Here is a 22,693-nt window from a genome sequence, read left to right on the forward strand (position 1 = left end):
AGGCACTCATTTTTTCATATTACTATTTTGTAATAATTGAGGAGGAGAGGTGATAGAGGTGCAAGAAATATGTTTACATCTTTTTGCACTATTGGGTTAAGTTCAGTACAAGATATAAGCAGAGTAAATGTTCCTTTCCTCTCTTCCAGTACCATGTTCACAATGTTATAACAGCACCTCCATTTGATCAGCTGGGATTGTTGGTATCAGTGGCAAATTTTAGTCAGGGAACTGAATCCCTTTACAATTAGGTGAAAATTTCCCTACCTGATTCCTTGGAATTTTTACAGCCATGAATGAGAGCTTTGATTGTATCATTCTGGACAGAATATGGAGGCATCAAAAAAGGCCATTGATAATCACAATGGTCTCTGATTTTATTCACATTTTTGCTCCTCCTTGGTCCCTTTCTTCTCAACTGACGCTATTCTGGTCTCGATAGTGGAACTGCAGCCTGCTGAAAATGATTCCATTCTTTCATCAGCTCTCTCACGATTAGAAAAATGCACACACAAGGAAAAGAAGTAGAAGACCTTTAAATACAGTTTTTTTCACGATGATAAATTTACCATGTCTGATGAAAGTCACAGTTCTAAGAAACTCCAAGTGTCAGCACTAGAATTGAGCTTTTCCTTATCATACACTGTTGCTTGCATCTGGAAAGAATCACTTGCAGTTATTTAAATAAGCTGTCACTTAAAAAGGGTTGCAACAAAGGTCCCTCCTCCTGACTCACTCCACTTGGTATTTTACTCTCAATAAATTCCTCTTCTTTAGAGAAATTGCACCACTTCATATATTACTCTCAATAAATTTTAGGGGAGAAATTCATAGTGCCTTGAATATGTGCAATTGGTTATTTCTGCTTTAAAAAAAAGAAATTGTAGAAAGCTGTAATACCTGATTTCTCAAAGGTAGAAATTCTATTTTTTTTCTGTTATACTTTCACAACTTTTCGAGAGTTGTAAATCTGTGGAATTCACTGCCTCACAAGGCAGTGGAGGCCAAGTCTCTAAATGCATTCAAACGAACTAGATAGAGCTCTTAAGGATAGCGGAGTCAGGGGGTATGGGGAGAAGGCAGGAATGGGGTACTGATTGAGAATGATCAGTCATAATCACATTGAATGGTGGTGCTGGCTTGAAGGGCCAGATGGCCTACTCCTGCACCTATTGTCTATTGTCTAACATGCACTAAGTTTTAGTAATTAAAATCAAGACTTTAAGTAAAGTCACTTGTAAATCGAATCTTTAGAGTTACAAGTCTATTGGGCCCAAGTGCTTTATTTGTATCATGTGAAATAAAGGTGCATGGGTGCTTCTGTGGCTTAAATAAAATAGATAAGATAGTTATTGAAATTTATGTGAAAATAGTTTACATTTGAATGCTAAAATTCCAACCCAGCATTTATATCTCAGTCTGCCTGGCTGGCTTGTTAGGTGAAAAAAACTAAAAAGAGGCTCAGTGGAGCAAAAAGACAGGAAAAACCATCTCCCATAATTTTTGGCCAATAGGTTATTCATTGGATTTATTTGCTTCTATTCTGAACTAAACCACATTCAAAATTACCACTATTAATTTGTATCTAAGAGCGCAATATTTTAGTTTCAGTATAAGATACGATACAGAAAAAATAAAAATTCTCAATTACAGAAATACATTACACAATACTAATCGAATTGGTAATTTAGTTGAGAAATTTGATGTCTCAAGGGAGAGAGAATCATAAAGTTACATTGTTTTCCACTTCATTAATATTCAATCCACGTTTATAATGACTAAATTAACTTCAAACCATTTCATTGCTGATTTGGATTACCTCATTTATTGTGCACGTCAACCAATATGTTTATATTATTTATACCTCTCCAATGTAAACACCATCAATATATCTATCATTTCAGTTGCTGATACACTACCTCAACAATATTGATTTTTATTTGCAAAGTTGCACAATCTGAATGTTTTTTTCTATCTTAATAGCTTTTCGTTAACCCTGATTACAAATGTTAGGAAAAATCCACAAATTGTATTTTTTTGTTGGGACAGCACTATTATTTATCCTTTTTATCCTTTTAATATAACCTTCCCTTTTGAATAAACAGAACTGATTAGTTCTAGCAGAAACAGACTTGAAAGATTGGATATCTGAAATTGTTGAATTCAATATGTAGTCCCAGTGGTTACTACTTGCTTATATGGAAGATGAGATGCTGTTTCTCAAGCTAATCTTGTCCTTGTTTGGAACAGTGTAAGGGACCAAAGAGAGGGAGAGTTCAGAGTGGGAACAGAATAGAAAATTAATATGTAGTAGGAATTCGGAAATAGGAGGCAAGTGCAATAACGACAATAAAAAGACATTTGGACAACCACATAGATCGGAAAGGTTTAGAGGAATATGGGCCAAATGCAGGCAAATTGGACTAGATTAGGTAAGGCATCTTAGTCAGCATGGACAAGTTGTGCTGAAGGGCCTGTTTCCATACAGTACGATTCTTTGACTCTAATTAAAGTGATAGGTGACTGGATACTCAGGTCATGTTTATAGACTGAATGTGTATTCTAACAGATCTGATGCAAGGTCACATACTTTTAATATCTATCATTTCTCTCCACAAATGGGCAGCACGGTGGCGCAGCGATCAAGTTGCTGCCTTACAGTGAATGCAATGCGAGACTTGGGTTTGATCCCGACTATGGGTGCTGTCTGTACAGAGTTTGCACATTCTGCCCTTGACCTGCGTGGATTTTCTCCGAGATCTTCGGTTTCCTCCCACACCCCAAAGACGTACAGGTTAATTGGCTTGGTAAATGTAAAAATTGTCCCCAATTGGGTATAGGATAGTGTTCGTGTGCGTGGATCGCTGGTCGGCGCAGACTCGGTGGGCTGAAGAGCCTGATTCCGTGCTGTATCTCTAAACTAAACAAACACTTCCTGATTTGTTGAATATTTCCAGCATTCCTTCTTTTAGGTTTTCAGCAACTGTTGCTTTCTGCAGCTCACTGTTAATACCTTGACTTTTATACTGTCTCTGCTCCCCAATGTAAGGTCCCAATTCCAGCTTAACAGCATTGATTGGCTCAGATGGAAATGTGCAGGTAACCTAGACTGGAGATTCTCTTGGAAAGAAGTCATCGGGAATTACAGACATGGTACTCATAGCTTAATTCTCTTCTCAAAGGTCTCGTCACATCTTGGTGCATTCCTGGGCATCAGTCCAGAGCCCCAGATAGATACAAAAAGCTGGAGTAACTCAGCGGGACAGGCAGCATCTCTTGAGAGAAGGAAAGGGTGACGTTTCAGGCCAAGACCCTTCTGCAGACCCGAAAAATCACCCTTTCCTTCTCTCCAGAGATGCTGCCTGTACCGCTGAGTTACTCCAGCTTTTAGTGTCTATCTTCGGTTTAAACCAGCATCTGCAGTTCCTTCTTACATAGTCCAGAGCCCCAACTCACTTGCACTGTCCTCATTTATGGAGAGATGCGGTCTGGTGTCTTGATGCTGCTGTATGTTTCCTCAACTTGAACATTGTTTCATAATGTAGCCACAGCTTTCCTGTCTGCTGTTCCAATCGGGTTGTGATTCCTTAATCGGTGACAAGTAGTAACATTCTCTGTTCTGGCAATATATTTCACTCTTAATACTTGCTATAGCCTTCTACACCACTGAGTATGTTGTTCTTCTCCAAAGTTTTATTCCACATTGTCCAGTCTACTAAAGTTTTAGCTACTCATTTCATTCTTGCCTGTGCAATCCTAACCTGAATATCTCCAGCCTCGACTTCTCATGCCCCCCCTGCTGTTACTTGAGAGATTATCGACAATCTATCCCGCGTCTCTTCCTTCTCCCCTTATATATTCTGCCCACGGGAGGAGAGGTGGGGGAGGAAGGGGAGGGGGAGGGAGGAGGAGAGGGTGCTGCACCAATGCAGGAGAGGTTTGGGCCCAACGGGTCCACTTGGTCTAGTTTACTATAAATTCCAATTTTCTATTGGAGCCTGTGCTGAGCCCCAGACACTGTATTCATTCCATCATGAAGAATGCCTACTTCTATGCTGTAGGATCACATACCTCCGCATCTTACCAAGAGATGTAAACTCTTATTCATTTGCCATGTGCAGAGGTTACTGGTCTTCTGAGCAGCATCTCTTTTCAACTCTTCTAAACTCTGCTCATCCAAAACTCTGCTGTCCTTTTATCATTAAATGCAGCTCTAACTATGACTTCAATCCTTGCTAACCTCCCATGTCTCCAGTTTAAAGATATCACATATTTATTTCTATACTTTTGTTCCCTGCTTCTTTCTTAAAACCTGTTCATTTGAATTTCAGCCCAGTTAGATGAAAGATCATCGGATCATCAGTTTGTCTCCACTGAAATTCCCTTATATGCCAAGAATTTCCAGAAAATTGTATATTTATTTGAATTTCAAATTTGTATTCATCACATTATTACATTAGTATTTGAATCATTAATAGCTTGGTACCTGGCCCCCTCCTCCCCCCCTCCCCCGCATCTATATAACCTCCTCCTGCAGTCTGCAATATCAATTACAGGGTTATTTGTAACTCCATTCTTCTGCCAATCCATCACTTTCCTCTATCAGAGATATATATGCCTTCAGTCACTTAAGTCCCATGCTCTGGAATTCACTCTCAAAAACCGTCAGTCTCAGTATCTATCTTTATCTGAATGTATCTCAGTGCAAAGAGCCTCAATATGTATTTTTTCCCCCCGCGTCAAAGACTTTATATTAATGTAAGATAATGTAAGATAATGTGGCAAGCCATTGTCACCCCCTCAGTCCTCCCCTCATCATTTTTTGCTCTCGCCTCCACTAAGGAACCCCCGTCCTCATTGCAATTATAGGCTTTAAATTAATGACCAGATTAGTGCCACAAACCAAAGATCAATTCTGGTAGATAACAAGAATACAGGCTACCTTGGGTTAAAATTACTGATATAGGGACACCCATACATACAAACAAGCTCCCATAATATTAATAAATTCAAAAGTCTGACATTTCTATAGGTGGCAGAACTAGTTTCCTGAATAAAAAAACAACATGCTGTAGGTCTCAGCGGGTCAGGCAGCATATATGGAGTCCATTTTATGAGCATGTTGCCAGGACTTGAGGGGCTGAGCTATAGGAAAATGCTGGGTAGGCTAGGACTTTATTCCTTGGAACGCAGAAGGCTGAGGGGTGATCTTACTGAAGTTTATAACATCATGAGGTTTATAACATTATGCACAGAATCCTTTACCCACGCTGGGGAATCAAAACAAGAGGACAAATGTTTAAGGTGAAAGGGACAAGATTTGAACCTGAGGGGCAACTTTTCCCCTGAGGGGGTAGTGGGTATATGGAAGGAGCTGCCAAAGGAAGTAGTTGACCCAGGTACTACAACAGCATTTAAAAGACACTTAGACAGGTACATGGATAGAAAAGGTTTAGAGAGACATGGGACAGATGGGGCTAACTTAGATGGGGCATCTTTGTTGGCATAGATGAGTTGGGCTGAAGGGCCTGCTTCTATGCTCTGACTCTATGACCCACTGAGTTCCTCAAGCACTTTGTTTTTAACTCAAGATTCCAGCATCTGCAGTCTAGTGTCTCCAGAACTAGTAACCTCCCCCTCCCCAGGTACACCAGTCCCTATACCTCCTCCCTCGACATTGTCCAGGGACCCCAACAGTCCTTTCAGGTTAGGCAGAGGTTCATTTGCACCTCCTCCAACCTCATCTAGTCTATCCGTTGTTCAAGATGTGGACTCTTACACATCGGCGAGATCAAACGTAGAGTGGGCAATCGTTTCGTTGAACACCTTCAAACAGTCTGCCTGAACCTACCTGATCTCCCGGTTGCTGGATACTTCACATTCTTTCTTTCTGTCCTAGGTCTCCTCCATTGTCAAAGTGAGGCTAAACGCAAATTGGAGGAACAGCATCTCATATTTCGCTTGGGCAGCTTGTAGCCCAGTGGTATGAATATTGATTTCTCTCATTCAAGTAACCCCGGCATTCCCTCTCTCTCTATCCCTCCCCCACCCAAGTCGCACTAGCTTCTCGTTTTCACCCACCAAACAGCTAACAATGGCCTGTTTCCTTTTCTCATCCTTACCTTTTTGCGTATCTTTCATTCATTGTTCTTTATCTCTCAACATCATCGTCTATATCTCTCGTTTCCCTTATCCATAACCAGTCTGAAGAAGGGTCACCCATTCCTTCTCTCCAGAGATGTTGCCTGTCCCGCTGAGTTACTCCAGCTTTTTGTGGCTATCTTTAGTTTCCTACCTCTGTCTCTCCCTCCCTCCATACCTCCCTCTCTCCCTCCTTTTAATTTTAGTAATTGTTCTTATCAGACTTGTGTGGTTTTGATGCCTTTCATTACAATGCTGTGTAGGTATGGTTACCATATTGGACAATCTTTGTGCATTTTCTGACTTATGGACAAAATTAACTTATGGATTTCTGTAAAAAAGGCAATCATTCATTATCCGGGACTGGCCTGTACCTGTTCAATTTGAGTTGTTATGCAGTTCCTTAAAACAAAGTGGAATGTTTCTGTCTCAGTAACATTGCCTGAAATTAACAATAGGCTGAAGATATGAATTACCTCATAAATATTTAATAATGTTCAAGTGCCTAATATATCAAATTTTATAGTCACAATTTCTTTTTGGAGAAGATCCATTTACAACATGTGTAAATTACAATAAGCTAAATTACAAATATGAACTAACCATTTTCAGAATATGACTACAAAATAAAACGAAAGGCAAATCTATTGATATCATGAAAGTCAAAATAATGTTTTATTTGTTGCGGGAATGGCAGATGCAGTAATGTTCCCTTGTATCAATGAGAAAAAAATGGATCTGTATGAATATCTCTCGACCTAAAGCTAAAAATAAGGATTATAATGCATCAAAAGAATATAGGCCAATTCTTGGTGACCAATTGTGATAGCAGGAACAAGGAACAAAGAAGAAAGGAGAAATGAAAACTCACCAGAATTTTTTTCTGAGCTCCACGGAGCTTTTAATAATCTGAAACATAACACAGAAGACTAAGACACTCATTTCACTCACAAAGATAGAATGCATTTCTTGTAATAGAATGATGGTTCACACATCACTAGGCAACCAAACTCATCTGTTATACAAATTAGCGATCTCTGATTCTGGATTGTACAAAATTAAGGATGCTCTTCAATAAAGTGATCTCCTTTCGTCTCTCACGCAGATGAAACCAGAAATGTAAGGATATACAGGGATAATATGAGAGTTGCAATAGTGTACGCACCAGGAGGGAATGAACAGACCGATTCTCTTTTCTCTGAGCAAGACCGAGAGGTGACTGAAAGTATGAAGGAAATTTGTAGTGCGGATGCAGAGAAATTGTTTCCATTTCCAAGCAAAAGCATAACTCGTGACCATTACAAGACAGTCACCAAAAAAATCAGAGGGGATTTAGAAGAAACTTCTCTACCAAAAGAGTGGATTTGAACCTCACCTTCACATGGTGTGGGAGAACCAATGGTTTTGGATACACTTTTAAGGGGAGGCTGAACCATCACATGAAGGAGAAGGAAATGAAGGACGATGCTGATAGGTTTAGATGAGAAAGAGGTTTGAGTGGCACAAACATGCTGGCATAGGTTGGTTGGGCTGAAAGGGATTTTGCTTTTCCCTATGTAATTTTTTGATGAGTTGAGTTTAGTTTATTGTCACGTGTACCGAGGTACAGATTTACTTTGCAAAATTGTTTCACTGTTCATTAGGACGTAAATGATAAATCTGTGAAAAGAAGTTTATGGGAATATTTCACTCACTGTGAGGTGCATGGCATAAATACTGTCAACTTACAGTGAAGTTAGAAGTCTTTGTTCTTGTTTACCACCCACTTTTCCTTTCAACAACAACTCACCAAAAGAATTTTGTCCCAAGCAATCACATTGCATGCTAACATTTATAATAAGTGTGTCTGTTGAATAAGAACTTTAGACATCTTCAAACAGACTTAAGTTCAGCTAGCATGGACGGTCTACAATGGCATGAAAACACAGCACACATACCACAAGTAACAAAACAAAAAATCATAGCACAATTTTCTAAACAATGCAGCGGAGCACACATGAAAAGGATCAGCATTCAAGCATGGCTCTTTGTTTTTAGTAAATTACTTTCCTCCTGAAGACAACTATTCATGCTGAGATAAATTTACATATCATCAGTCATTGTCTGGTATCTTTCCCAAAGGTAATTTTTCACACGATCTTGGGAAAGTGTCAACAGACAATTCAATGGAGAAGCTGCACCCAAGCCTCATCTTATCTTTCCAAAAGATACATCCTTCCAGAGGTTTTAAGTTGATCCAGCACTGCCCTTCAACATGCCAGCAAGCATGATTTTAGTACCATTATTACCGCCCCAACTGTATTGCTCAATATTGCCTCTACCAAAGAACGTCTGCTCTGGCTAATCTCCATTGGCTTCTGGACTGTTCTTTTCGGTTGCATTGGGTTCTCAGACTGAATGACTACTGTTATACAGAAGACTAGTCATACGCACCACAACTGGAACAATGGAAGTCTTACTTCCTGCAGCTTTACAGGCAGATTAATGCAACATAACAAATAAATATACAATATATTATCAGTTATACTTGGTACTCGGACCATAACAGCTCAACCCAAAGTACGGTGCAATGTTACACAAAGTCCATAGTAGTTCGGTGCTGAGGCAGGGTTGTGGTTAGGGTTGTGCAGGGTAGTTCAAGAGCCTGATGGTTGATGGGAAGAAGCTGTTCTGGAACCTGGAGGTAACAGTACTCATGCTCCTGCACCTTCTTCCCAATGATAGAAGTGAGATGAAAGCATGGCCAGAGTGATGTGGGTCTTTCATGATATTAACTACCTTCTTGAGGCACAGATACAATAGTGGCGTTTAGGAATGTTTTCAATGGTGGGGAGCCCAATACCTAGGATGGACCGGGCAATGTGCACCACTTTTTTCAGCCTCCTTGTAAAATACGTCATGAAATTATACTAAGATTAAAAGGGAGCTCCCATTTTCCTGACTACTATTTATTCCTCAATCAACATTACTAAAAAATTATTTAGTCGTTTATCTTGATGCTGCCTGTGGGACCTATCTGGTACAAACCGACTGCCTTAATTTCTCATGTTATTACTGGAATTACATTATTAAAATTATATCTACACAAATTCACTTTGAAGTACTTTGGGACACACTGAAACAATAAACGACTCTTCAGAAATGCAATTTCATTCTTTTATTCAGATTAAGTCACTGAGTTTTTCTCTGGCTATAGCATATAGATGAAAAGCTACAGGAGGAGGATATGATATAACAGCTTTCAACAATCAATAATACTCTGACTCTGTTTTCATGGAGAAGCCATGTTTAAAGGGAATTCAAGTTGTAAAATGAGTTTAAATCCAACCAGTTCTCCAATGTCAGGAAAAATATCCTCTCCCTCAATTGTTAGCAAGAGGTCTTTGGTTAGGGTGCATTTGGAGAACTGCTTGCAGTTCTGGTCATCCCATTACAGGAAAGATGTGGATGCTTTGGAGAGAGTGCAAAGGAGATTTACCAGAATGTCACCTGGTTTAAAGGGTTTCAGCTACAGGGAGGGGTTGTATAGACATGGATAGTTTTCTCTGGAACGTCAGAGGTTGAGAGGAGACTTGATAGAGGAATATAAAATTATGAGGGACATAGATAAGATAGATCGTAAGAACCTATTTCCCCAGAGTGGAAATGTCCAATACCAAAAGGCATCGCTATGAGATGAGAGGGGGAAAGGTTTATTGGAGATGCGTGGGGCAATTGTTTTTAAACATAGAGAGTGGTAATGGGCTGGACACATTGACAGAGTTGGTGTTGGAGGCAGATACAATAGTGGTAATTAAGAGGCTTTAAGATATGTACATGGAAGTGCAGGGAATAGAGGGATATAGATCATGTGCAGGCAGATGAGATCAATTTAGCTATGCATCATATTCAGCACAAACATTGTGGGCTGAAGGGCCTCTTCCTGTGTTGTACTATTTTATGTTCTAAGATGATGGAGTTGGATATCAACTTCAGGAAGCATGGTGGAGTATGTGCCCCAATCAGCATCAATGGTACCAAAGTGGAAATGTTTGAGAGCTTAAAGTTCCTTGGTATTAAAATTACCAGCAATCTGTTGTGGATCAAGGACATTGATGTGACAGCCAAGAAAGACACATCAATGCCATTACTTCCTCAGGAGATTGGAGAAATTCAGCATATCTCCAATAACTCTCACAAACTCCTGCTGATGCACCATTGAAACTGCTGGGATGCATCCCAGCTTGGTTTGGGACCAACTTTGCCCAAGACCACAAGAAATTGCAGAGAGTTGTAGATGTAGCCCGGTCACTCGCATAAACCAAACTTCCCACCAATTGACTCCAGCTATACTCCACACTGCCTCAGAGAAGCAACCAACATAATAACAGCAAATAATTCTATGCTCAAATTTCTGCAATGTTTCAACTCGTGATCTTCCTCCCCGAGAGGTTACACAGGTAAGTGGAATGATTTTCAAAACTCAAATCCACTACATGGGATATATTTGCATTGTTGCAGGGCATTGAAAGTGGTGTAACAACAAGTCCTATATTATCGATATGAACAGGAAAATCTGTCTCAAATTCTATGAATTTTTGAGATCTACCAGGAGTTGATTAGACTACAGACCTTCCATGGTGTAGTAACAATTAATTAACTAAATGCTGTTCATGTAATCCGCAACTATGTATTACTGATACATATATATATATATATATATAGTGATATTCATGAATAAGATGGGGATTTTATAAAACTACACTCAAACATAGAACATCAGTATTAACAATAAAGGAAATGTTAAGAATAGTTCTAGATTGATTTATAAACATTTTGCCTGTGGTTATTTTTAAATATAATGAACAAGTAAGTGCAGGAAGGTAATTAATTACTGCACCAAGTAACAATTATGAAATACAGCCAGTTCATTAAATTAAAATTGAGTAATTTAGTTAATGAAGTGTATTGAGTAATGCACTTTGGGTGAGTCAGCAACTGCTTCAACCAACTTTGACCACAAGTTTATGGCTGACGAGTTTTGGCTCCCAAAGCTTTCCAGTGATTGATGTGCTTAAAAAAATTGGAACTGGTCCAGATTGTTGGGGTAGAGCAGTGTAAACTGGTTGTGGTATTGAAAGCCTAAACTGTGGAAGCAGTGAAATCTTGTACCTCAGTGTTCCACGAAACCATTCTTTGCAGAACATGTATACTGACTGCACATACTTATCCAATTGCAGGCAATTACTTTGAACTTCAATGATTATGAATAATCCAGAATATTGAGATGTACAATTGCGATTTCTCCTTTTACCACACTGGACATTCATTTTGATGTTATTCCCATTCTAGACATGAATACCACAAGGCAGAATCTGACGATTTCCATGAAAGTAATATTACATTTAAAAATAATTTCTCTATGGTTGTGGGTTTAATTTAATCACACTCAACTGGGAAGAGACGAGCGAGTTATGGGAACACTGTTGTGCTGGCAAAATTTGTTGCATATTCTCATGGGAGATTCTCATTAATAGTACCCAATTGCATCTTTCCTTCAAGGTCCTGATCTAGGCTGAAGCTTGAATTGTTCAGACATTGGGTTCTTCATCCAAACAGTTATTCTTGATGGCAAACACAAAATGCTGGAGTAACTCATGCAAAATACGAGGTACTGTTCTTCCAATTTGCACTGGGCCTCACTCTGACAATGGAGGAGGCCCAGGACAGAAAGGTCAAATTGGGAATGGGAGGAGGAGTTAAAGTGCTGAGCAACCGGGGGATCAGGTAGGTTAAGGCAGACTGAGCGAAGGTATTCAGCGAAACGATCGCCGAGCCTGCGCTTGGTCTTGCTGATGTACAGGAGTTGACACCTGGAACAGCGGAAACAGTAGATGAGGTTGGAGGAGGTGCAAGTGAACCTCTGCCTCCCCTGGAAAGACTTTCGGGGTCCGTGGATGGAGTCGTGGAGGGGGAGGTAAAGGGACAGCTGTTGCATCCCCTGCAATTGCATCCCCTGCAGGGCTTGTATACGTTGGAATTTAGAAGGATGAGAGGGGATCTTATTCGAACATATAAGATTATTAAGGGATTGGACAGGAGCAATGTTCCCAATGTTGGGGGAGTCCCGAACCAGGGGCCACAGTTTAAGAATAAGGGGTAGGCCATTTAGAACGGAGATGAGGAAAAACATTTTCACTCCGAGAATTGTAAATCTGTGGAATTCTCTGCCTCAGAAGGCAGTGGAGGCCAATTGTCTGGATGCTTTCAAGAGAGAGCTAGATAGAGCTCTTAATGATAGCGGAGTCAGGGGGTATGGGGAGAGGGCAGGAACGGGGTACTAATTGTGAATGATCAGCCATGATCACATTGAATGGCGGTGCTGGATCGAAGGGCCGAATGGCTTACTCCTGCACCTATTGTCTATTGTCTGTTGGACCTAATATTCACCTATGTGTTTCAGTCAACATTTAATCATGGGGATAAAGCATCCAATTATTTTCCTGTTTTAATAAACAGCATGCATTGTTTTACAGCAGTGGTCGTGAACAGTGATCAGGAGCAGGAACTTGGGTTCTTTTTTCTCTCCATGACCTTGTGGTGCAATGACCAGTTAGATGATTCTTGGTACATTAGTTAATTCATCTGGGATCCTGCAAGATTTGTAGAAATAAAGACTAAATCTGACATAAATTTGGCATTAAAAAACCTACAAGGCTTATCCCAACCAACTGGAAAACTCAACAGATTCATCATCAGCAGTTACCTTCATCAACCATCGAAATCCATGTTTTCTTTAAAGATGTGTAGGACAAATTACTGCAGATGCTGGTTTAAATCGAATGTAGACACAAAATCACCCATTCCTTCTCTCCAGAGATGCTACCTGACCCGCTGAGTTACCCCAGCATTTTGTGTCCACCTTTTCTTTAAAGATGATGGGCCATTATAACTGGCCAACAATTTTGAAAGGATCTGTTGGCAATGTCCTATGTCCAACCAACTCAGCTCTGACAACTGTGCCTGTGCATTGAAACACAGTAATCAAGGTCAAGCCGAGGATCAGAGAGCCCAGCAAGGAAATATAAATGCCATAAGACATAGGAGCAGAATTATGCCAGTCAGCCCATCTGCTCCACTATTCAATCATGGCTGATCTATTTTCTCTCTCAACCCCATTCACATGCCTTCTCCCTGTAACCTTTGATGCTCTTTCTCATCAAGAACTTATCAATCTCCGCTTTAAAAGTCACGGCCTCCCTGGCTGACTGTGACAATGAATTCCACGGATTTGCCACCCTCTAGCTCAAGAAATTCCTACTTATCTCCATTCTAAAGGTATGCCCATTTATTCTCAGGCTGTGCTCTCTGGTTTTAGACTCTAGAAATTGAAGGAAGGGCCTTCATGCACTTCACATCTGGCCTCTCTACTTTGCAACAGCCAGGCCTGGTGTGAGTATTTCAACCCATTAATTTAATCATTGATGTTGATGAAAAATGAATGCATGTAACTAGTGTGCTCATTTATCTTTATTCACAAGGCATTTTAAGTAAAGTCTATTTTAAGAATGATCTCAATCTAAGTTAACTGTTTTCAAAAATATATAGTTGAAGTACAGTCTGAGCATTCTTGTTTCATAATGGATATTGTTTATTATTGTCTCGTATACTGAAATAGTTTGTTTCAATGTTATCCAGTCAAATTATACTAAATATGAGAATAATCAAGCCATACACAACTATAATTGGTAGTACAAAGAAAAAGAGAAAAACAAGAGTGCAGAATAAAATGTTATGGCATTCGGTTACAGCTACAGAGAAGTGCAGGTTAAAAAAAGGGGGCAGAAAAGAGGTGGGTTGGGAGAACAGAACTACAACCTGAGCTTATGGGAAGTCAGTTCAGTCGTCTGATAACACTGGTGGGGGTGGGGGTGGGGGGGGGAAGGGGATGTTGACAAAACTGTTTCTGAATCTGGTGATACCTGCTTCTGAGGTTAGAACTTCAGGGTGTACAGTCTGAAGTTGCATCACTCTTCGTGGCCCACTGTGCCTGAGAGGAGGAACATGGGATCCAGGTTTCCGTATGGAGCCACAAAACATTAAAGTGGCCCGAAGAATAGCACAGGAGATAAATGTAGGCAAAAGGCCAGATTGTACACAGCCTGAGCTGGATTAAATATGATGAAACCCATTACTCAAACTAACTAGCAGTTCGATAACACACCAAGCATGAAGACTGAATGTGGTGTTATAATTCTACTAAACAAGTATCAAAAATTAAAATCAAAATCCGACAGACTCATCATTTGACAGCAAAATTGACAACGTTTTTTTTATATAAGGACTTGTTCTATACGTTTTGTTTTTTTAAATCTCACTGTTTTATCAATACTGCAAGATGTTTAATTCATAAACATTACATACATAGAACTTTAGTGTTTAGAAAGCACAGTTACACAAAACCACAACAATTGCACAGGCAGGTAACAATTAAAGAGAATTATAAATCAAAAAACTTTCTTTCAATGAAGAAAGTACAAAGACTGGGCCCCTTCTTAGTTTTTGCTTTGCATGTGATTCTGCACTGTGGATTGTCCAACAAAGTGACCTGATTCCTCTCATTCTCGCTCAACGGCATTGCACAGTGCAAAACAACTTTTGAAAGAGAGTTGGCCAGGAATTGTTAGTTGTTAAACAAAAACAGGACTGGATACTTCAGGTCATCCATCCATTTCCCAATCCCTCACCCTTGCTATGGTTCAGTTAGCATGCACCTGGACAGGAAACTGGACACTCATTCTCAGAGAAGATTACTGATCAAAAGATCAAAACTGAAAGCTCTGAAATGAAAACAAATCTCTGAATCTGAGCCACTGTCTACATTATTATTCCACTGTTTCCCAGAACTGAGATTAAGGTGGTCGATTCCACCTCATCTGTTTTTTCAAGGCCACTTGTCCTATTTTCCAGTTCCAGTGGAATGAGTGTTTTGATCTTTAGTTTTGAGATACAGTGCGGAAACAGGCCCTTCGGCTCACCGAGTCCGCGCCGACCAGCGATTCCCACACATTAACACTATCCTACACACACTAGGGACAATTTACAATTATACCAAGCCAATTAGCTTATAAACCTGTATGTCTTTGGATTGTGGGAGGAAACCGGAGCACCTGGTAAAAACCCACACAGGTCACGGGAGGACGTACAAACTCCATACAGACAGCACCCATAAATCAGGATCGAACCCAGGTCTCTGGCGCTGTAAGGCAGCAACTCTACCGCTGTGCCACCGTGTCGCCCACCATGTAGACTGAGGCAGAATTTGCATGCAAATATACAGTAGAAAGCACTTTCTGAGAGGGAATCTTTGCAGTCTACTACACAGAAAGGAAAAATTCAAAAGAGTTTACAGAAGTAGGGAACTGAAAGAATGGAAAAGAATAGAAAGGAACATGGCGAATAGTGAGCATGGAGTCGGTGAGTGTGTGGAGGAGTGAGAAAGTCCAAAGAAACTGAAATAGTCTGCGAAGGTAAATACAAGATGACTATACATTGGAAGGAATGAACAGAGAGGGATGGGAATTAAAATAATAAGAATAATTCATTTTACCTATCTGGAAAACATGTATATGATAATTTGCAGGTGAAATGCTAGGATTGTACAATTAATTTGGATCATCAGATTGCACCAGAACATTATTTTGAACATGGATATGGAAAGGAAAGGATTAGAGGGATACGGGCCAAATGCAGGTAGGTGGGACTAGTGTAGATGGGGCATCTTGGTCGGCAAGGAGAAGTTGTCCAAAGGGTTCCCTTGCTGTATGACTACAGTCATAGAGTTATAGAATGATACAGTGTGGAAACAGGCCCTTCGGCCCAACTTGCCCACACCGGCCAACATGTCCCAGCTATACTAGTCCCACCTGCCCTGGTATGGTCCATATCCCTCCAAACCTGTCCTATCCATGTACCTGTCTAACTGTTTCTTAAATGTTGGGATAGTCCCTGCCTCAACTACCTTCTCTGGCAGCTTGTTCCATACACCCATCACCCTTTGTGTGAAAATGTTACCCCTCAGATTCCTAGTAAATCTTTTGCCCTTCACCTTAAACCTCTGTCCTCTGGCCCTTGATTCACCTACTCTGGGCAAGAGACTCTGTGCATCTACCCAATCTATTCCTCTCATGATTTTATATACCTCAATAAGATCACCCCTCATCCTCCTGTGCTCCAAGGAATAGAGTCCCAGCCTACTCAACCTCTCCCTATAGCTTAGACCCTCTAGCCCTGGCAACATCCTTGTAAATCTTCTCTGTACCCTTTCCAGCTTGACACCATATTTCCTGTTAAATGGTACCCAGAACTGAACACAATACTTTAAATTTGGCCTCACCAACGCCTTATACTCAATGAGGGGTTGGAGAGGCTAGATGCGGGAAGATTGATCCCGATGTTGGGGGAGTCCAGAACCAGGGGTCACAGCTTAAGGATAAGGGGGAAGTCTTTTAGGACCGAGATGAGAAAACATTTCTTCACACAGAGAGTGGTGAGTCTGTGGAATTCTCTGCCACAGAAGGTAGTTGAGGCCAGTTCATTGGCTATATTTAAGAGGGAGTTAGATGTGGCCCTTTTTGCTAAAGGGATCAGGGGGTATGGAGAGAAGGCAGGTACAGGCTACTGAGCTGGATGATCAGCCATGATCATATTGAATGGCGGTGCAGGCTCGAAGGGCCGAATGGCCTACTCCTGCACCTATTTTCTATGTTTCTATGTTTCTATGACTCTATGACATTACTTTGTAAGGTGGAAATCTTAATGTTGGGATACTGGACAGAGTTGGTTACAACTTTAGGATTATATTTTTCAGTTTGGAAATGCACTTAAAATTATGAAATCAAACAGATATACAGTACGGAAACAGGCCATTTGGCCCAACTCGTCCATGTTGACCAAGCTCCTCTCCTGAGCTCATCCCGTTTGCCTACATTTGGCCCATATCACCTTTCCTATCCATATACCTATCCAAACGTCTTTTTAATGTTGTAATTGTACCTACTCCCACAGCTTCCTTTGGCAGCTCGTTCCATATGCCCAACACTCTCCATGTGAAAAGGTTGCCTCAAGCCCTTATTAAAATTTGACCTTAAATCAATTCTCTTTAATTTTAGACTCCCCAGCCCTTGGAAAAAGACCATGATCGTCTCATTTATACTCCTTTTTATACACCTCGATATGTTCACCCCTCAACTTCTATTGCATCAGGGAAAATCTATCGAGTCTATCTTTACGACTCAATAATCATAGTAACATCCCTGTGAATCTTTCCTGCAGTTTTCCAGCTTAATGATATCTTTCCTCTTGCTGGGTGACCAAAAACTCCAAGAGTGTTCTCAGCAATGACTTGCACAGTTGCAACATGATGTCCCAACTCCTGTACTCAGTGCCCTGAATAACAAAGGCAAACATGTCAAATGCCTTTTTCACTTCCATGTCTACCTATGTCTCCACTTTCAGGGAACTGTGTACCTGTGGCTCCAGGTCTCTCTGACTCATAATTTCTCAATGCTTTTGGGATTGAAATTTCTGGGATATTTTTTCCCTTCTAAATGATTTGTTTTATACCAATAGGAACCCAGCTCCAAGTGATGGTGTGGAGTTTGTATTCTCTCCACAAGTTTTCTCAGGTTGCTCCAGTTTCCTTCAGCATTCAAAAAGTTATGCAGGTTAATTGGCCATTGTAAATTATTTTTGGTGTGCAGATGAGTGATAGAATCTGTGTTGAATTAATGGGAATGTGGGGAAAATAAAATGGATTAGTATAGGATTAGTGTAATTGGGAGACTGATGATTGGCATGGAATCAGTGGGCCAAAGTGCCTGTGCCATGCTGTACAGCTCCACAAAGTTAAATTACATGCCACAAAGAAGTATATGCATCCCATTTCAAGGTGAATGTGCTTTCAACAAAGAGATATTAAAAGCTGGGTTTCCAAGTGTTTATACCATGTTTTTCTATAGTATGCCTGGAAATACAATCACAATGCCATAGAAATTCTGCTGTTTAATTCAATAGAAAATAAGCAGCTGGGTATATCTAATGACTTTAAGAACTATTCAGACATGGTATAAATATGGACCAAAGAGCTTAATTCCTGAGACAGCATTTGGCATCCGTGGCATTTGACCAAGTGTGACTTCAAAGAGTCCTGGCACTGCTGAAGGCAAAAGGCATCAAAGGGGAATTGCTCCAATGTCTGGAGTTATACATCACGTGAAGGAAGATAGTCGTGGTTTTTAGAGATTAATTACCACTGCAGAATATCAGGATATCACTGCAGAAGGACCCCAGGCTAGGGTCCTAGGCCTAACCATCTCCAGTTGCTACATCAATGTTCTTCCTTCCATGATAAGGCCATTGTGCTAATAACTGCAAAATGTCCATTTCGATTTGCAATTCTTCACTAAATGAAGCATTCCACTCCATGCCTGCATGCAGCAAGAGATGATAAGAGACAAAGTAACATTCCTATCGCAAAATACCAGGCAACACCTATTTCCAAACGCAGTCTAATGACATTCAATGCCTCTACTATCGCCGAGTTCCTCACCATTAACTTTCTTAGAGTCACCATTGACCTTAAACAGCTGCACTAGCACCATATATACCGAAGCTGGAGAAATTGCGGTGAATAATACACCTCTTGGCATCCTAATGTCTTTTCACTATCTACAAGGCACAAGTTGGGTTATTCTCTATTTGCTTGGAAGAATGCAGCTCCAACAATTCCCAAGAGGGAGGGACTCAAACACAGATAGCTAATAGGCAGTGTGTGAGGCAGGAGGCAGAAAAGGGAAACACTCAGACCCAATATGTAGGAGAGAAAGAAGGGAAAAGAAATAAACTGAGAATAAGAAATGATGGGTCCCTTAAATGTGTATATTTTAATGCTAGGAGCATTGTAAGAAAGGTGGATGAGCTTAGAGCCTGGATTGACATCTGGAAGTATGATGTTGTGGCGATCAGTGAAACATGGTTGCAGGAGGGTTGCGATTGGCAATTAAATATTCCAGGATTTCATTGTTTCAGATGTGATAGAATCGGAGGGGCAAGAGGTGGGGGTGTTGCATTGCTTGTCAGGGAGGATATCACAGCAGTGCTTTGGCAGGACAGACTAGAAGGCTCGATTAAGGAGGCTGTTTGGGTGGAACTCAGAAATGAGAAAGGTTTAGCAACACTTATAGGGGTGTATTATAGACCGCCAAATAGGGAACGAGAATTGGAAGAGCAAATATGTAAGGAGATAGCAGATATTAGTAGTAAGCACAGAGTGGTGATTGTGGTTGATTTCAATTTTCCGTATATAGACTGGGAATCACATTCTGTTAAAGGGCTGGATGGTTTGGAGTTTGTAAAATGTGTGCAGGATAGTTTTTTGCAGCAATACGTAGAGGTGCCTACCAGAGAAGGGGCAGTGTTGGACCTCCTGTTAGGAAATGAGATGGGTCAGGTGACGGAGGTATGTGTTGAGGAGCACTTTGGGTCTAGTGATCATAATGCCATTAGTTTCAATATCATTATGGAGAAGGTCAAATCTGGACCAAGGGTTGAGATTTTGGATTGGAGAAAGGCTAATTTTGAGGAGATGAGAAAGGATTTAAAAGGAGTGAAATGGAAATTGTTGTTTTATGAAAAGGATATAATAGAGAAATGGAGGATATTTAAAGGTGAAATTTTGAGAGTACAGAGTCTTTATGTCCCTGTTCGGTGGAAAGGAAAGAATAATAATTTGAAAGAGCCGTGGTTTTCCAGGGAAATTGGACACTTGGTTCGGAAAAAGAGGGAGATATACAATAAATATAAGCGGCAGGGAGTAAATGAGGTTCTTGAGGAATATAAAGAATGTAAAAGGAATCTTAAAAAGGAAATTAGAAAAGCGAAAAAAAGATATGTGGCTGCTTTGGCAAGTAATGTAAAAGTAAACCCCAAGGGGTTCTACAGATATGTCAATAGCAAAAGGATAGTGAGGGATAAAATTGGTCCATTAGAGAGTCAGAGTGGACAGCTATGTGCTGAGCCGGAAGAAATGGGGGAGATATTAAACAATTTCTTTTCTTCGGTATTTACCGAGGAGAAGGATATTGAATTATGTGAGGTAAGCGAAACAAGTAGAGTAGTGATGGAAATGAGGAGGATTAAAGAAGAGGAGGTACGGACACTTTTGAAGAATATAAAAGTGGATAAGTCTCCAGGTCCTGATAGGATATTCCCTAGGACATTGAGGGAAGTTAGTGCAGAAATAGTAGGGGCTATGACGGAAATATTTCAAACGTCATTAGAAACAGGGATGGTGCCGGAAGATTGGCGCATTGCGCATGTTGTGCCTTTGTTTAAAAAAGGTTCTAAAAGTAAACCTAGCAATTATAGACCTATTAGTTTGACGTCTGTGGTGGGAAAATTAATGGAAAAGATACTTAGGGACAATATATATAATTATTTGGATAATCAAGGCCTGATTAGAAACAGTCAACATGGATTTGTGCCTGGAAGGTCATGTTTGACTAATCTTCTTGAATTTTTTGAAGAGGTTACCAGGGAAATTGATAAGGGCAAGGCTGTGGATGTTGTCTATATGGACTTCAGTAAGGCATTTGACAAGGTTCCACATGGAAGGTTGATTAAGAAGGTTAAATCGTTGGGTATTAATAGTGAGGTTGCAAGATGGATTCAACAATGGCTGAATGGGAGATACCAGAGGGTAACGGTTGACAATTGTATGTCAGGTTGGAGGCCAGTGTCTAGTGGAGTGCCCCAAGGATCTGTGTTGGGTCCACTGTTGTTTGTCATTTACATTAATGATCTGGATGATGGTGTGGCAAATTGGATTAGTAAATATGCAGATGATACTAAGATAGGTGGAGTAGTTGATAGTGAGGTAGATTTTCAAAGTCTACAGAGAGACTTGGGCCTTTTGGAAGGGTGGGCTGAAAGATGGCAGATGGAGTTTAATGCTGATAAGTGTGAGGTGCTGCATTTTGGTAGGACAAATCAAAATAGGACGTACAGGGTAAATGGTAGGGATTTGAGGAATGCAGTGGAACAGAGGGATCTGGGAATAACTGTGCATTGTTCCCTGAAGGTGGAATCTCATGTGGATAGGGTGGTGAAGAAGGCGTTTGGTATGCTTGCCTTTATAAATCAGAGCATCGAGTATAGAAGTTGGGATGTAATGTTGAAATTGTACAGGGCATTGGTGAGGCCGAATCTGGAGTATGGTGTGCAGTTCTGGTCGCCAAATTATAGGAAGGATGTCGACAAAATGGAGAGGGTACAGAGGAGATTTACTAGAATGTTGCCTGGGTTTCAGCACTTAGGCTACAGAGAGAGGTTGAACAGGTTGGGTCTTTATTCTTTGGAGCGTAGAAGGTTGAGGGGGGACTTGATAGAGGTTTTTAAAATTTTGAGAGGGACGGACAGAGTTGACGTGGGTAGGCTTTTCCCTTTGAGAGTGGGGAAGATTCCAACAAGGGGACATAGCTTCAGAATTGAGGGACAAAGGTTTAGGGGTAACATGAGGGGGAACTTCTTTACTCAGAGGGTTGTGGCTGTATGGAATGGGCTTCCGGTGGAAGTGGTGGAGGCTGGCTCGATTTTATTATTTAAGAGTAAATTGGATAGGTATATGGATAGGAGGGGATTGGAGGGTTATGGTCTGAGTGCAGGTAGATGAGACTAGGTCAGGGAGAATGGTCGGCGTGGACTGGTAGGGCCGGACAGGCCTGTTTCCATGCTGTAGTTGTTATATTGTTATATTGTATTGTTAAGAGGCACAGCATTGAGGGTAAAGCAACCTGCTTGGCCTAGCATTTCATCAACCGTTGCCCTGAAATTTCATTCCCACCAACACTATCTACAAAATGTACTGTAGTTACTCATCCAGTCTACTTACTCTTACAGCACCCTACAAAACCCGCTACCTCAACCATCTGCATGCACGTTCTTCTAGGTTGCCCACCATCCTAATTTGGAAATAGATCACTGGTCCTTCATTGTCACTCGAACTAAATACTAGAACTCTCTACCCAATTGCAATGCGAACGTCCCTTTGACTGCAAAGAAGGCAGCTCACCTTCACGTGCTCTAGGATAATTCCTCTAGGAATAGACAAAAAGTGTGGGTTTGGCCATATTCTACAAAACAAATAAATAAAACAATAAACGCATGTTTTTTTTCTCAACAGAGAATGGACTGAACAAACGTAATTTGTTTTTTTTAAAATTGTGTAATATCTGCTAAGTTTAATTATTTGGTGGATTAATTGATTTCAGACATTCATACTAATAATAATAATAATAATAATAATATTCATTTATTGTCATTGCAACGAGTACAACAAAATTAAAAAATAGCCAATCCTGACGGTGCGTACAAACATATATGCAATAAATGCAAAAACAAATAAATACATAAATACAATTATATTAAGTACAAGATTTTTTAACGGTGTTGCCTAGTGCAAAGGTAGTGTTCAGTTCTCGTATGGCCCTGGGGTAAAAACTGTTCTTAAGTCTGT

At 40.4% G+C, this 22,693-nt stretch overlaps 1 protein-coding gene across 6 annotated transcripts in view; it reads right to left on the reverse strand.

Annotated features, from left to right (window-relative positions):
- rgmb (repulsive guidance molecule BMP co-receptor b) overlaps nt 1–22,693 on the reverse strand; it is a 160,122-nt gene that overhangs the window by 9,243 nt on the left and 128,186 nt on the right. For 3 of the 6 annotated variants that reach the window (XM_078396440.1, XM_078396448.1, XM_078396443.1), the window contains one exon: nt 7,013–7,050. The exons of the other annotated variants lie outside the window; for them this stretch is intronic. In XM_078396440.1, coding sequence (XP_078252566.1) covers nt 7,013–7,050 — 38 coding nt within the window. The remainder of the gene's footprint in view (nt 1–7,012; nt 7,051–22,693) is intronic. 6 annotated transcript variants of the gene reach the window in all.

The sequence above is a fragment of the Rhinoraja longicauda genome, chromosome 3 (genome assembly GCF_053455715.1).
Source record: "Rhinoraja longicauda isolate Sanriku21f chromosome 3, sRhiLon1.1, whole genome shotgun sequence".
In the NCBI taxonomy this organism is placed as follows: Eukaryota; Metazoa; Chordata; class Chondrichthyes; order Rajiformes; family Arhynchobatidae; genus Rhinoraja; species Rhinoraja longicauda.